We start from the raw sequence: 16,717 nt of genomic DNA, 5'->3' as shown, positions 1-16,717 counted from the left end.
TCCTGAACACGCGCTTGGGGTTTCCTGCCCAAGCAACACCCAGACACAAGTGAGTAGCAGGGGCCCTTCTAGTTTTCCAGACTGCCATTCAGAGCTGACTCTCCCACCTAACCCCTGGATAGTGCAAAGAGTTAGACACTAAAGGCAGCAAGAGCTCAGAAATCCAAAGACTCTCAAGATGATTTTTAACTTTTACCTTTTTAACTGGCTTTGAATAAAGCTTTTCAAGATTTTTTTAAAACAATCATAAACACCACTAAGGAGGCATACACGCACGCGCGCACACACGCACACGTACACGCACGCACACGCACACGCACACACACACACACGTCTTTATGTGAAGTATGCAACCCGACATGGAGAGATCAAGAAGGTCCCGTTCCTCTGCTACACTGCTCAATCCCTCCATCAGGAACACTGATCTCACAGACTTGTGTTTCCTAAACATTCACTCTGGAAGAGACGTATGATGAAGGCTCAAGGTGAAGAGTACAATCTGTTCAAAGAAAGAGCTTACATCAGGTTTCACTATCAAATGTCCCTTTTAACATGATACCTGGCAGGCAGGCAGGTGCCAAGAAGGCATTCTTGGGTTTGGAGGCATGGAGTTTCCAGAAGTGGTTCACCAGCTGCGTGATGAAACTACAGGAGTCTCCCTCCAACTGCTTCTGAGGTTCTCGCCCTTCATCTGCTCCTTCTAAGCAGGAGGAAAAAAAAGTGATTAACGATGGTAAATTGAAGATGGAATTTAATTTAAGGTTAACTCAGGTCAAGGAAGCTTGCCTGGGGAGGGAGTTTCAAGTGGGGCCCCAATCAATATGCCAACTATCCCTAGATTCCAGCAGGCACATCTAGGAAAAAAACAGTCTGGGAAAGGAATATCACAGAAAACAGTGTATGTTAGAATTAAGTAGCAGGGGGAGCATTCAGGATCTTACAGCAGAGTCAGAGATCTCAGGTCCAGCTGTTCGACTTCTAAAACCTAGGGGAACATCTAAGATTTTCTAAAAAAATTCCCGGTTTATAGTATTAGAGGAAAAACAGGATGACGACAACCTATGGGAGCGTGTGAATAACAGAACTGTAAAGGCATCGATAAGCTCTATTTGATGAAAGCCAAGCAGGGGCGGTACCCAGCCAGCATGAGGAGAGGAGGAAACAGCATCAAGCGCTGAGAAAGGCTACTACTCACGTTAACAAGATACTGGCAAACGAACAGCACGAAAGCAAAAGATATGACTGAGTCAATTGCTCTAAAGCAACCAGGGCACAAGCTTCACTCTCCCCTGAAGGTTTCACAGAGGCAGTGACTTCAGAGACTGACTGCATCTGACGCCCAGAACACTGAGTAACTCAGGAGCGATCCAGGGGCAAGCACCGGAAAGAGCACCTATTCATTAAAACGGCACAGCTCCAATGCCAGAGGCCCTACAGCTATAAAAGCAAGACGGTGAGGTCCCTATCTCAGAGCACGAAGTCCATCAGAGGCCAGAGAGAACTACGAGAGATGAGAGAGTAAAGAAGACGCGTAGGCAGATTTCAGGACCGCGGCCACACAGGCCAAGTTCACCTGTTTCCATCTGGGGCAGCTTTGACTCCGTAAAGTGCACAAGGTTGTTGGGGCGCATGATGGCGATGGAGCGTGCTGTGACCACCAGCCTCTGGAAGACCTCAGGGTCCAGATCCTTGCCTTCTTTGCTTGATGTGTTGAGACACTGCACAGCTTTGCTCAGCAAGGCCTGATCCTACAACAAAAGAATCACAGAGGATGAGCCAAAGGCAAAGAAGGCCTGGGTACTAAAGCCCAGAGGAGAGAGAAACTGGCAGATTGTCAGGCTGGCGACTTCCTTTCAAGGGAACAGGTTAATTACCACCGACTACCTGAAAGAAACCTTCAGGGCAGCCCAACACAATTCTACTTCTTAAACACATACAATGTTAAAGCCACTTAAAAATATTCAAAAACCATGAAATCAGAATCAAAGTCTGATTGGAAAACCAGAACCAGCCGATTCTCCAGAATGGCTACATCCCAGATTTCTTTCCTACAGTCATTTCTCTGTAGGTTCATACCAAAGCTGTGTTTCCAAAACTGCCTTCCCTTGAGAGGTTCAGCGAGTTAAACTCTCATTTCTCAACTCTGCACTGGAGGCGGAAAAGCTAACCAAGGCCTTAGGGCTGGCGGCTCCCTCCTCGTGGATCTGAAATGCTGCCACTCTTTTCTATTTACAGAAACTGGCCGAACTCACTGCCTTCCATCACTACTTACTTTAATAGGTGAGAGTCCCTTATCCCCAGACTTCCCCGAGTCTCTTCCACCTACTCACCAAATTCTTCACAAGCAAGTAAGCCCACCTCCCTGAGGTCTGTGCAGGAGTGAAGACACCGGCAGTCCTGACCTCCTGAGTGACGTCCCTGCCCCGCCCTCCAGCGAGAAGCCCCCCAACTCAAATGTCCCTCCCCTCCTTTCTCAAATCTTGTCGATTCTATTAAAGTAACAGGAGGGAAAAAAAAAAAGAGTGCAAACCAGGGGCCTGTTAGAGGCCTGTCCTCATTCTGCGCGATACTCATTTCTCAGGAGAAACTAGAGGCTGTGTGGGTCTAAACTCAACGCTCTCCTCTCCCCGCCTGACTCCGTGACACCCTTGCTTGGCGTCCAAAAGCCAACTTACTTGCTCTCCTGTCAGTGACATCACGTCCACTTTGACAGAAGACGCCCCTGATTACCTTGTGGCTGTGGTAGGCTGAGCGGCTGGTGTGCAGGCTGGCCAGAAGGCTCTTGGACTGCTGCTGGACGCTGGCAGGGGCTGGCAGGGACAGCAGCAGCGTGGCCAACTCCTGAGCTGCGCTCTTGTTTCTCTCCTGACGCAGAAGACAGCAGGGTCGCCACTGGCCCCACGCCATCCATGCAGGATGGGCTGACCACACTCTGCCCTCCCCCTCCCCAGCTACCAGGACTAGCCAGGGCTCCATGGGCCACAAGGAACAAAACAAACAACTTCAGAGATTATAACCCTCCCACAACATTGGTACAGAGATCGAGACCAAGGTCAGGACTCCTGCAACAGTGCTCTTTAATCAGCACTCATCCTGTTTACAGAACACTTTCACTATGGGTCCCCTGGAAATAGGACATAAAGCCTTAAGCTGAAGACTCCTCTGGACCACCTTTGCAAATTAAGATCATGCTATAAATGTACTTGAGCTGAAAGGCTTTGGGGCCTCTGACCACTCCACTGACCTCCTGCCTCTTCAGAAAGCTCCCATGTGCTTTAAAAAAGTAACTTGCCTTCTCGATGATTGGGCCAACAGCAAAGCAGCTTTCCAGGGCTTCTAAAGAACTCACAACCAGCCTGGGGAGACAGAAAAGCTGGCTTGAGTACAAGAGCCCCGCTTCCCTCCGCCTGGTGCTTTAGCCTGCGCAGACTACAGTCCCGAGGCCCTTAGGGACAGCTAAGTGAATGCCAAATACGAAATCAAAGCACGGTAAGACCGGCCACAGGCACCACACGAGTCGTTCCCTGTGTCACAGGCCGGAAGGAAACTGGCTCCTGCTTGTAGATCAACCTGAGGCCACGCTCATAATCCGCGACTCAAAGACAGGGCTTTCCTTCCTCAAAGAGGATAAGGGCGCTTCCTTCTGCTGCCTGCGGCAGGTATCACGGAGACAGGCTTAACAGTCTCGGTGCGACACGACCCAAGGCTCAGGTGCCCGAGACCAGTGGGCAAAGGGGAGACGCAAAGGGAAAGGGCCAAGCCATCTTCTCACTCTGGGAGAGCTGTGGCCACGCTCGACCTACACCTCCAAGAAAAGGCACAGAAGCACTACCTAGAAGTCGCCCAGTACGGGGAAGAGAACCAGCTGGATTTTCAGGTTCATGCCAATTACCAACATTCAAAGGGTACAATGAAGCCCCTTTAGAAAACTGGGCAATTTTCCCTAAGGGAAGGATAAGAAACCCAACCACTGAAGGCTACAAAGGGAAACACTCCCCAGGGCTCCCTCATGTGCGCTTAAGGCAGCACAGTAGAAAGACCAACGTCGTGAGGGCTGAAGTTCTGGACAGACAGGGGACAGTGTGGAGAAGGCAGCTGGTAAGAAAAAGGTCAAGGGGCAGAGGGCAGCAGCAGAGAGGGACCTGGGGCATGAAACCTAGGAGGACAGAACAAGCTCCCTGGCTGTTCCGATGACAGACCTTCTCCACTGACTCAGCGCCCCACCCCTCCTCACCCCTGCAGAGGGCGGAGGGGGAAGGCAGGGGCGGCCGACACCAAGCGCGCACGTCCAACCCCCCGCATTCTCCATGGGGACACGGGACAGCTCTGCAGCCATGCAACGATGGGGACAGAAAGAAGCAGCAGGACTTGTCCACAGAAGCGGAATCAATGCAAAGCCACGCCATCAGTTACACGGCTCTCTAACACACACTCGCTCGTGCAAAGAAATGAAAGAGGACATACTAACCGGTCCAGCTTGGTTAGGGACTCAGTTTCAGAACTTGGGGGAGAAGCAAAAGAAAAAAAAAGGAAAAAAATGTGAAGCTCAGAGAAACCTGGAAGCACATCCTAAGCAAACAGTGTAAGAGTAGAGTGGGACGGGCGTGAGGAGACAGAGGGAAGGAGGGCGGGGAAGCTGCTGGTGGGAGGCAGGGATCCCAAGCCAGGCTACTCCGATGCCTTCAGTGTAAGAGCTGAACATCTTACACTCTGAGTCGCCGCATCTACCGCGGCAAACCAGCAGCTCCCAGCAAAGAAGCCAAGCGCAGTGCTTAAGAAGGCCACTGGGGGGAGCCCCAGGGGGCTCTGAACTCTGCTACAAGAAGCCTGCAACAGCCTCTTGGCAGCAGTGTTATTACCACAGGAAGTAACTGCTGCAGAGAAAGATGAAAAGATGATGAGATCGGAATGAAAGGGAAGATTTTTCCCTACAATTTCAGCAGGACTGGATCCTAATCTCTAACTCTGGCTCAAGCGTCGTCTGGTCAGCAGCCTCTGACTGCTCCCAAGGGCACCTGAGCAGTAAGAGAAGGGAAGGGACAGCAGCCCCCGGGCAGAGCCCTGGGAGTCAGCCGGCTCTGAGCACGCCGCCAAGCCCTGTCTGCTCATCAGGAGACCCTGCGTGTGGGGGCAGTGTGAAATCCTGAAAATAACAGGCCAGGCCTGGGACACTTAGGAGGGGCTGGGTCTCTCAAGACTCAGGTTCCGCCGGGAGAGCGGAGCCGGCGAGAACAAAGGGCTGCCCCGCGAGCGCCAGTACCTCTCCAGGACGGTTCCGCCTGTGGCGGTGGGGGCCGCCGAGTCGCTGTCTCCAGTGCCGTTGCTCTGGGTCAGGTTTGAAGGACAGATGTTGCTGACGGAGGCAGCAGGGAATTCTTCCGGAGGCTCATCAGGCCAGCCAAACTGCTCCTTAGTCTTGCCATAAATTTTCACGGCATCGATCATGGTGACGCCTGCTGGATCCACCGAGGCCCCAACTGCAACAAGCATGAGAAGCCTTTAGGAAGCACGCTCTCTGCAGGGCGACACCACCCCCTCCAGAGCAGAGACCAGACTGGTGTGGACAACGTGGTGAGCCACACCCAGGTCACAGTCAGAGAGGAACTGCATCTCCTGAGACTTCAGCAGCACTTTCACCTGGCACAGACGCTGGGCACATGCAGACACAGTTCCATGAACTGAAAGTCTGTGACGCCTCCTACTCAGAAGAAGAGACCCCAAACACCAGTGCCGGGATCCTCTGGTGCCATCAGAACACCCTGTCTCCCAACTCCACCCCCAGGGACCTCTAAACACTTCTTTTGTTCAAAGTACAGATCATCCTCATTTGTACTCACAGCAACTGTTTCTGGAAGAAAGAGTATCAAACAGGTGGCCAGTAAATGGCAGGGAAAGTTGTCAACCTCATGGAAGGCCCAGGGATGTCTACTCTGAGGTTTTAAGGGCACTGCTAAACATCTCTCATTGACGTGTGCCCTGAGGCCCTCAACTGCACCTTCAGACCACTTTGTGATGGCAGGTGTTAATCTCGCTGCCTTTCTGCCTAGACAGGCAGGCAGCCCCATCAGCAAGTTCACCCAAGCGTACAGAAGGGAGCCCTGAAGCAGCTGCCTCTGTCTATACCCCTCCCATTCTCAAGTATATCCCTTTCCTGTCACCTTGCCTTCTTTATATCTCAAATAAAGCTCAACATTTCCTGATGGCAGAGATCACAGAGCTATCCGTAGAGCAAGGGGACCCCAGAATCCTGCAGAGCCGCAGAGAAGTGGCCCCTCGGTCAGAATTAATCATGAGACGGATACAATCTGCGCCAGGAGCTGGGGACTCACTGAAGAGGTTCAGCTTCTTATCAGCCTGCAGGGCTTCTTCTCTGGTGAAGGGGAAGTCGAACCAGCGTGAGCGACTGAGGTTAAGCTGCATGGTTCTGCCGAAGATCTCAATGTACGACGGGGCCCGCTCGATCGCCTGGGTCCCAATCTGGATGCGCATGCCTGTCATCACCATGGTGCTGTTGTTGTTACTGATCTCAATGGTGAAGCCGCCGGGCTGGAGCGGGGAGAGGCGCACATGGCAAAATGCACACAAGCTCTGAAGGGCCAACTTCCGGGCCTCCCGGAGACAGTGACACACGTGCGATCCTACATAAGACCTTGACCCTTTAGTTCCTTGGCAATGACTCCTTTGCTTCCAAGGATGGGAAACCCCACAGGGAGGAGACCCTTCCATATCGGGCTCCTTTTCTCCCCGGCATTAACCACCTCCTGCCACTCTGTGCATGGTAACCCTGCTGGTAACATGGGAGCGGGAGCCCTTCTGCATGGAGCTGAGAGTATCTGTTCATTCTGGGACCATTAGACTAGAGTCAAGGGTTAGGGACTGAGTCTTGCACCCTGACAGGAGAGGTGTTCCTCAAACCATACTGCTCGCGAGCCCTGCTACCTAAGGACTGCACCCAGGGCTGTGCAGCCGGTCCTCACCTTGGTGTTGGCCACATACATGCCAGTGGAATTCAGCCGGTGCTTTATCTGCTGTGCATTGTAGACCTGTAGGAGGTCATTCCCACCAAACTCCACGTCGGTCAGCTGCTGGTTGTGCTCAAAGAAGTCAATGGGGAAGGTCACCTGGCTGGAGGTGCGGGTTGCTGTGGAGGGCAGCGCCGGGGGGCCAGAGAGCATCGTCGTTAGTGTGGCCCCACCAACTCTGCCCGAGCTCACACGCATGCGTCCCAGCGTTAGGCCAACTCGGGATTACACGGCTGGCATCACTACGATGCCTACACGTGGTCAGCTGCCCAACAGTCACCACCCCCAACCACAACATGACCCTGCAGGGCAAAGACGTCTGGGGTCAGGATCTGGAACACACTCACAACAGGCTCTCTCAGAGCTGGCTTATCTAAAATAAATAACAGAAACTATTTCTTTATAGAGGAAGAGCTGCACAATTTTCTCAAACACAGGCTCTAGAACAGACTCCAGGGAGTGGGAAGAACGCTGCAATGATCTTTTTGCTCAGACCTAAATTCAAGCGTTCACTCCTGCAAGAGTCCTGCCTCACCACTCAGGAGCAGGCCTCCCAGCTCAGACACCTACGATGGCTTCTACATGGCGTGCGCGTGCGCTCACTCTCTTCAGTCGTGTCTGACTCTTTGTGGCCCCGTGGACTCTAGCCCGCCAGGCTCTGTCCATGGGATTTTTCTGACAAGAGTACTGGAGTGGGTTGCCATGCCCTCCCCTCCAGGGGATCTCAATCCAGGGATCGAACTCATGTCTCCTGCATTGCAGATGGATTCTTCAGCTGAGCCACCAGGGAAAACCTGGCTTCTACACTACTTGGTAAGAATAAGCCAACAGGGGGCGGGGTCTGCTCCCCCGCCAGCTCCGTCCTGCCCGCTGCATCAGGCAAGCCACCTTCCCTAAACCCAGAGAAAACGATCTCAAACCAGGCCCAAGAGAGCACCCTTTCTTGGGCACCTAGGAACCACTGTCTGCAGAGGAGCGCCAACAAATGTTTGCCTGCACAGAAAGGGGTGGCTGCAGGAGCCCTGACTCTGCCTCTGAGGGCCAGCTAGTGCCGCCTCTGCCTCTAGAAGCCACACTAGCAGGACAGTCCCCATCTCTTTCTTTGTTGTGCCACAAGGCGTGTGAGGTCTTGGCCGGCCAGAGGCTGAACTCGCGCCCCTGCGCTGGAAGTGCAGAACCTCGGCCACTGAAGAGGCCCAGCCCCGTGGTTCCCGGGCGTCCGTGGCCGTCCACCCCGGGTCCCCTCCCCGGGCAGGCCTCGGCGGCGGGGCCTTACTGGTGGCGGCTGCCTTGCGCTTGCGGACGGGCTTCATGACGCTGATGACGCTGCTGGGCTGCAGGGAGGGCTGCAGCCAGTAGGAGGTGCTCTCCACGCTGGCCATGTAGATGCGCAGGCTGCCGTCCTCGCACAGCAGGATCATCGTCGTCCGCTGCTGCTCGCTGCAGGCCGTGTGCCTGATGGCCACCATGTCCTGGATCTAGGAAGAGGGGGCGGCCGTGTTAGTCCCCACACCCTCGGACCAAGACCTACGCAGAGAGGCAGAGAGGCCACTGGTTTCACAGTCAACGGGGGGAGTGCAAAAGGCCGGCAAAGAAAAGGCATCTAGGAGAAGAGTCTTCACAGGCCTCCGTCAGAAGAGCTGGCAAAGGGACAGGGTATACAAACACAAAACCAGGGCAGGGTCACGGGCTACTCAAGCGACGGGGGAGCGCGGCCCTCACCTTTGCTTTGGCAGGAAGAGTCTTAATCTCCTGGATGAGGAAAGTGTCTGGCTTCACCATCACCACGAGGGGCACGCCTGTAGTCTGCTGGACACAACACACCAGGCCAGGGTGGTTCATCACCTCAGACCACTGACACAGAGCAGGAGGCGCCTTACTGCCGCCGTTGGAGCTGCGGACGACACAAGCGGCCCGTCAGGGCGCCACCCTCCCTCTTTCACTGACCGGAAGGACACCAGTCAGGGCGCCACCCTCCATCTTTTGTTGACCGGAAGAACATCCTCACTACCTACTGGACTCTCAGAGAAATATACCCACCTGAGGACTCAAACTACCCAGGAGCCTCCAGTTTTACTCTGAGCCACACGTACAGTCTCACACACCACACGTGCCCTAGCGGGAGTCCTGGTCCAGGCTCTCCCCTGTCTGAGGGGATCGGTGACCCTATGTGCCTAAGGCTATCAACTGCACAGGCCCATGGAGGTGCCAAAGGCTAACAACCCATTGTCCTTTTAAGAATTTCCAAGCATATCAAGCTATGAATGAATGGTGTCCATTTTATTTCACCCCAAACCAGCTGATTCACAAAAAGAGGGCAGAGAGAAAGTGCCGTAATTGCTTTTCAGTGGCCAAAAGGAAAGAGGGGAAGAAACCTTAAACCTTTTCTGCCTCCTCCTTAAATAAAACAGCCCCCACCTCACATACCCCTACCTTCTGGAAGCCTGATGGCAGCCCCTACCTCCCAAACTCCCACCATGCCCCATGGACTGACATCATGTTCTATTTACTGATCAACGCCTCCCCCACCCTAACCAGGAAGGAAACTTCAAGGGCATCTTAGCAGCAGGGATGTCTAGGAGAAAGAAACTGACATTCCCTTCTGAAAACTCTCTCATCAAATTAAAATCACATTTGCTACCTTGACCATAGCTTTTCCTTCTACGTGACAGTGGCCCCCACAAACTACCTCTAACAACCTGGGGGACAAACCACGCAGACTGGCCAACCTACCAACGCCAGATGCTGCCTAGTTTAGAGACCCCAGGCAGGGAAGGGAGAGCCCCCAGGAGGGGGCGGAGCTCCCCTACTGAACACGGGGCACTGTGGAAGTTCAAGGCTAAGTGCTGAGCCCCACCTTTTGATGTTGATGGAGAAGAGCTGCAACACCTCCAGAGTCGTCCTGCTGATGGTGGCTGCGAATGACCTGCCTTGGCAGTAGCTGAAGAACAGCAGCTGCAGCACGTGCGAGTAATAGACGGACACGCCACCGCCCGCCACCTGGCTGTTGCTGTCCTGTCACAACAGACACAACATCCACATTACATCCCCAGGCCGCCGGGGCACTGGCGGGCCCTTCGGCTGGTCACTCATTGTGTTTATTTGCTTTTTAATGTACGCAGGTGCTTTTCCGGATTTCTGGCTGCGCTGGGTCCTCGATGATGCACGCAAGCTTTCTCTACCTGTGGTGAACATGGGCTGCTCTCTAGCTGCAGTACAAGGGTCTCGCTGCAGACCACAGGCTCTGACACTCGGGCTGCAGGAGTTGCAGGAGCCAGCTCAGTATCGCGGCTCGTGGGCTTGGCTGCCCCATGGCGTGTGAATCTTTCCAGACAGAGATCGAACTCATGCCCCCTGCACTGGCAGGTGGATTCTCAACCACTGGACCCCCAAGGACGTCCCTGGTCATTCACTTTAGACCATGATTAAGGGCTCTCACTCTCCAAGCAGGAGATCCCTGTGGTAAATCTTAAAAACACTATGAGAATAAAGGAACTTCAAGCTTAATCCTTAAGAACTAGAGTTTTGCTGTCATGTAAAAGTTAAAAGAGAGACACTGAAAAAGCCACTACGCTGATGAACCCTAGCCCGGAAGGAAGCGGCACCATGCACCCTAACCTTCAGGTCCTCGTGGTTGACCTCCAGCACGCTGGTGACATAGAAGGGTCCCTGCTGGGCACTGCTGGTCTCCTCCATGAGCTGCGTATAGATGTGCCCCGCCGAGGACATGATAACAATGATGCTCTTCCCCTCCTCGCTGAAGAGGAAGGTGACATCTCTTATCTTTGAGCTGGGCAGGAGAAAGTAGAAGGTGGGACTCAAGGCATCAACCGACAGGTCATAAATCTGCAAGAGAGAAGGAAGAAAGATCGAATAAGGGAGGTCTCTCTCAGCCCCAGGCCCAAAAGCTCCCAGTGCATGCAGGGAGTGGTGGTGGTGAGGAAGGGCACTCTTCTACTCAGCACGTACCCGTCAGTGCTAGGCACTGGGCACACAAAGATAAATAAGGTCTCTTTTCACTCTCTCTTAAGGGATGAGCAGAGGAGACACATAAATTCTATACCAAGAACAGCAAATAAGAGCGGTGCGCTGAGTACAGCAGAGACTGAACCAGAACCAATGCTCTATTACCTATACACACATAGCTCCTGCTCAGCAACAGGACAGAGAGTACCAAAAGGCTAGGATTCTTTATTTTTAATTTCTAAAAGAAGCTAGCACACGTAATGGAGATCTGCCATTCAGAACGGCATTCTGAATTGAAAAGCAAAACCGCTGTGGGACCAGACGATGAAAGAGCTGCACCTATACCTTGACAAAGTCTGCGGTGACGATCGCTAACTCGGTCTGTGAGCCAGGCAACCACACAGCTTTGATGATGAAGTTCCCTGTGGCCAACTGGGGGTGCAGAACCAAGTGATCCGAAACAGAGCCTGAGCTGCTGAAGGTCAGCACGTGGCAGTCCTGAGCACGGGTGGAGGGGCAGAACGGTTACAAGGCAATCTGGAAAGCAGGCTAACTCATCTCAGCGTTTAACAGTGCCTCTTCTTCCCCGGCACTCCCTGCCTCCAGACAGTACTCAGACTGTCGAGTAACACGTTCAAGTGTCAAGAACACACAAAGCTTATTTCCAATAGAAGAGAAATCTGGATGACGTGGACGAAATTCAGAGACTTCTTTCGTGTTCCCAATGGCTTTTAAGTTCCAATCTCAACAATGAGTAAGAGAAAGTGGAGCTAAGAACAGGAGAAAAGGTCACAGTGACCCGTAGCTCAACAGAACCAAACTGAATCAGGATTACCTTCAGCCCACAAACGGCCAGGTAGTCCTCCTTGCAAGGATTCCCTGTGAGGCTCAGCACAGTGAAGGGCACCGGGGCAGAAGCCAGGCGGGTCAGAGTCAGCTTTCTTTTGCTGGAATCCGCTTGCTTCAGGAGAGCAGAGAGCTGGAGGACAGTGATCTGCCAGAGAATAATTACCAATTTATTCTCAATCCTCTTCCTCTCAGAGAACACCAGCAATAACAAAAGCTCCTTCACTAGAGCTACTGATCTGGAGGCTGTTTTTGTGAGCAAGTCTCTTCAAAAACCCAAGACCAGTATCAACCTCTATTTTCTCTAAGGAATGGCATGCCTTTCATTTCTTCTTTCTAGAGGTGAGCAAAGAAGCCAGTTTCATGCACTCCGCCCATAACACACTGAGCAGCCGCACGCACTACTGGGCCCCCTCGTCTCTCCATGAAAATGGTCTGAAAGTCTATTAGAACTGCTTGTATCTCTAGTCTCGTTTTCACTTAATGTAAAGATAAAACAAATGAGGATGCCGGAAAACAGAAAAGCTTGAGTTAAGACACTCTCCTCTAACTTCTCCTGTTCTATAAAATTCCATGAACTTCCCTGGGTCTTCAAGAGGGCTGGGAGCACAGGGAAGAATTAAATAAGGGCCACCGAGCCCTCCTGGGCAGACTCTCCTCTCTCCACTGTGTCCTCCAGCGTGGCTAACCTGAGAAAGACTGCAAGCCACACTGTCCTGGAAGCCTCCAGTCGTTACCTTGGCCCAGGGGTCTGACTCACAGAGTGGGAACTGACTCATTAGTCTCTGTTCCAGTCAGACTGGTTCTGAGTCTAATAAAGTAACTCAGGGTTCCAGCAGAAAAGCCTGTTGAGATCTGTCCCTGAAGCTTTGCTAGAATTCATAAAAACAGACGGTTTCCTGGCGGGCCAATCTGAATGTTACCCCCTGTGTGTTCTGCTCAGCACCTACGACAAACCTGGTCTCAAATGAGAGGGAAGGGACTGGAGGACCCACCTTGCCTTTCTCATGGCTGACAGCCAAATGCTGGCGGCGCCCGTGAGGGGAGGAGAGCACACACATAGCCACCCTCCTGAGCACGTGGGCGCTAATCAGCTGGCGAATGGTCTGACCCTGGTCTCCGCTGTAATTCATCCGAACATTCTCAAAGGCACCTTCCTGGGAGCCTAACGTGGGAACCTGGCAAAGACGGATGCAGAGAGAGTAGGCAGTAATGAGGCGAAACAGAACAGGTGGAATCACACACACACACACTGCTTGTATGACTGAAATACTGTACAGTCTAGTTACTCGAGAGCAATGGCTTCCGATTTCTAACCCACGGAGAGTTAATTCACCAAAATTACTGCCAGTCCAGTAAGAACAACGCAGTAAGTGCTGCACAGAACTAAGTTAACTTAAGTGCTGATTTTTTTAAGTGTTAAAAAGCACCTCTATCTTTTCTTTTAGGCCATGCCACACAGCTTGCAGGATATCGGTTCCCCAACCAGGGATTGAACCCGGGCCCTCAACAGTGAAAGCACTGAACCCTAACCACTGGACCACCACGGAATTCCCAAAATGCCCTTTTAAAAAATGAAATGATAATGATGACAGTGTTTTTCTTTCCATTGATTTACCCCAATAAAATTAAAAGTCAGCAACCTTATGGATCACCAACACCATCCCAATATTTTTCTAGCTTCATCTTTAATATCTGCAAGTCTAAAACCACTGCTCTAAAATTGTGACTGATTTTTAGGGGAGGGAGGTTGGCCATTGCAGGATCTTAGCTCCCTGACCAGGGATTAAACGCAGGCCCCCTGCAGTGGAAGCACAGAGTCCGAATGACTGGAACCCTAAGGGAATTCCCAATAGTGACTGATTTTCAATGAAATGTCAGAATATCTGTGTGTCTGTCTGTGTGTGTGCTACCAAGTGACCGTGTTGCCCTCAGAAGCAGGCACCCTGTGAGATCTATCCGTGCGCCTCACTCGTTGTTATGCTATCCTTCCAGAAGTGCGGGAGTTTCCTTTCTCCTTTAACTCTGGCTGCTCTGGATCTCCTCTGCCACACACAGGCTTCCTCCAGTTGTGGTAAACAAGGGCTACTTCCTGCTGCAGCGCTCGGCCTTCTCGCTGCAGGGCTTCTCCCGCTCTGGACCACAGGCTCCAGGCTTGCGGGCTTTGGTAATCATAGCACACGGCCTTAGCTGCTCCCACATGGGGGCTGTCAGTTCCCAGACCAGGGATCAAAGCCACGTTCCCTGCCTTGGCAGGCGGCTTAACCCCTGGCCCACCAGAGACACAGCTGCTCAAGAGGCCGAGCAGACCACTCCAGGAGTCCTCCAGTCAGTGCTGGGCAGCAGGCACACAGTGGACGACGACTTAGAGCTTAGCACCCACGTCACAGCAAGAACGAAAGGAAGACAACCTAACAGGCTCTAAGCTGAGGAGGACAAGCACTGCTTCTGGATGCAATACGAGCCTTGAGGGAGAAGACCCAGTAGGGAGGTCTTTAGTACAGAAGACACTCCTGGCCACTGAGATTGCCCCCAAACGTCACTCCTCACACACAGGGGTTCACATATTTACGTGAACTGAAAAGGAGACTTATGCACTGTTGGTCCAAGTGACCTTCCATCCCCTTCGTTAGAAGACACACCTCACATGCCGTTTTTCACATTGGGCATCACGGGTTCTTACAGCCTAGGTTCTGAACGCCCACGGGTGACTCTCTAGGGTGCGTTTTGGAGCACCGAGCGCCCTCTGGCTGCCCAGTGGGCGTGCTGGCTCCCCGGGGCCCCAGCCCCGATGCCGGCCACTCACCATCAGCTGGTCTGTCATCTCGACAGCCTTGTCCACCGTGTGCAGCTCCCGGAGGGCCTGCTGGGCCCGGCTGCTACTCCCCACCGCGGACGCCTGCTGGAAGTTGGTCTGAATGGCATCCATGAGGAAACTGAGCATGTCTAACACGAGAGGAGCGAAGGAGAAATTCGCCTGAGAAAAATCCAAATACACAAGTGAAAAAAAAAGGACGGGTCACACTCGTCAGCATCATCTTGCCAGTAACGACCTACAGAACCCAGGACCCAACTTCCTCACTTGAGTTATGTGTTCCAGCCCTCACTTCACTCTGTCTGAGCACTGGATTTGATTCCAGTCAGCATGCGACTGGGCCACTAAACCAGGGGCCCCATGCTGATAAGCACTGCTTCCACACACACACCGCGCTCAGTGAGACATCTAGCGCGCGCCCAGTCACGCACCACTTGGGAGATTGAGACGACCACCACCCGACGACCACCCACTGCTTTCTGTGTCCTGTGCTGCAGATGAGGGGCCTGCGCCAAGAAAGGGTGCCCCGGAGCATCACACACCTTCACACAAACCCCCAAACATCCTCAGCCACAGACTCCCTGTGAAGCAGTGATCGACCACACACACGACTGCTATTCACATGATGGATATCAGTAACAAAATAACCACTGGTGGAATGGGAAGGAGAGCGCTGTGCCAGGCTCCACGCTCTGCTCCCGTGCTGTGCACCGCCAGAGCCCACCCGGCTCTGCAGCTCCTCCCACCAGGGCCCACCTGGCTCTGCAACTCCTCCCACCAAGCCCCACCTGGTTCTGCAGCTCCTCCCGGCAGCCCTCCACGGTGCGGCACAGGCTGCTCTTCTTGGGCTTCTCTTCGTCAGCACCCTTTCCGTCGCTGATGGTGACCTTGGCCTTGTCCGCCGGGGCGGTGCTGGTGTGGCGCACGAGACTCTCTGAAGCCCTGGGCTCAGTCTGAAATGCTGACTCCTTCATGGTGGAGCTCATGCCACTGCTGGGAGTTCGCTTCACCAAAGCCTAGGGACAGGAAATGTCAGAGGCCCCCAGTTTCTTGTCACAAGCGCAGATGAGGAAAAATCTGACTCAAAGAGGAGACTAGCTAACCATTTAAAGAATATCCAAAAGCCTGAATTCTAATCTTTGTGGTATTCGCCTAATAGCTAACACTTTACCCACTCATAATGACAGGTCTTAAAATTGGGGTAGGGTCTTTGATAACACTGCAAGATCTCTAAGGATACTGCAAGTTCTACTATCCTAAGTGAAGTGTTTAGGCCACGACTATACAACTGATCATTGACAGAACCAGAACTTAGTCCTAGACCCAGGACACCATGAAGGTGACGTGGGAAGTTCCCAGTTTGGCTTACACATCTGCATCACTAACAAGTCACCCTTTAGAGCCAAGGGAATGTTCTAATTTCTCACCAAACAGCTGCCATCCTCTTTGGCTCCACAGTCACAAAAGAAGGATCCGTATTTGGCGTAGGAGATCTCATGATCCTTGTGGCACACTTTGGCACATACTGTGCACACACCCACCCCATCAACCATTTTGCAAGTGTGACAGTGGTACCTAGAAAGAATAAGAACCAGGCAATGAGTCCAGAAGTCCCCAAAATCAATGGCCTGGAAAGCCCCACCAAAAAGGAAAAACTACTCTTACCAATGCTGGTTCATGAATTCTTTCTGAGTGATGGTAAAAGTGCAGAGTTTATTGCAAAGGGAATCTTCATCCTTCAAAGATAATAAATTTTTTAAATCAGAAATACATCCTTCCACACAGGCACCCACAAAAACACACCCTATGGAAAATAAACCACTGACTTCATAAATGACTAGTAGAAACCTATTCCAGCTGGGGAGAGCTTGCAGGCTATAAATGTGATCCAATTTCAGATAAGATCTTCAGGTTTTGTGGCTAAGAAAAAAATAAACCTTACGCTTCCTCTACAACGCAGCTCACACCATCCCCCTGAAAAACTCATCACTGAAACTCCATTCTGGACGCGACAACCAGTGGGAACGGCAGCCCAAGTGCCTCTAGAGGGAAGAAGGCCCAGGCTTGT

General features: G+C 52.5%; 1 protein-coding gene across 1 annotated transcript in view; it reads right to left on the bottom strand.

Annotated features, from left to right (window-relative positions):
• The window catches only part of UBR4 (ubiquitin protein ligase E3 component n-recognin 4), a 130,999-nt gene that overhangs the window by 68,852 nt on the left and 45,430 nt on the right, over positions 1-16,717 (bottom strand). The window contains exons 36-53 of the mRNA XM_068967896.1: positions 16,315-16,385; positions 16,077-16,224; positions 15,438-15,665; positions 14,641-14,811; positions 12,830-13,012; positions 11,824-11,982; positions 11,334-11,486; positions 10,641-10,868; positions 9,880-10,037; positions 8,745-8,916; positions 8,299-8,500; positions 6,978-7,141; positions 6,330-6,546; positions 5,261-5,477; positions 3,293-3,356; positions 2,731-2,865; positions 1,574-1,748; positions 560-700 (exon numbers count right to left, since the gene is read on the bottom strand). Coding sequence (XP_068823997.1) covers positions 560-700; positions 1,574-1,748; positions 2,731-2,865; positions 3,293-3,356; positions 5,261-5,477; positions 6,330-6,546; positions 6,978-7,141; positions 8,299-8,500; positions 8,745-8,916; positions 9,880-10,037; positions 10,641-10,868; positions 11,334-11,486; positions 11,824-11,982; positions 12,830-13,012; positions 14,641-14,811; positions 15,438-15,665; positions 16,077-16,224; positions 16,315-16,385 — 2,986 coding nt within the window. The remainder of the gene's footprint in view (positions 1-559; positions 701-1,573; positions 1,749-2,730; positions 2,866-3,292; positions 3,357-5,260; positions 5,478-6,329; positions 6,547-6,977; positions 7,142-8,298; positions 8,501-8,744; positions 8,917-9,879; positions 10,038-10,640; positions 10,869-11,333; positions 11,487-11,823; positions 11,983-12,829; positions 13,013-14,640; positions 14,812-15,437; positions 15,666-16,076; positions 16,225-16,314; positions 16,386-16,717) is intronic.

The sequence above is a fragment of the Capricornis sumatraensis genome, chromosome 3 (assembly GCF_032405125.1).
Source record: "Capricornis sumatraensis isolate serow.1 chromosome 3, serow.2, whole genome shotgun sequence".
Classification (NCBI taxonomy): Eukaryota; Metazoa; Chordata; class Mammalia; order Artiodactyla; family Bovidae; genus Capricornis; species Capricornis sumatraensis.
The sequence above is the reverse complement of the archived record's forward strand: the minus strand, read 5'-3'. Positions and strand labels throughout refer to the sequence as shown.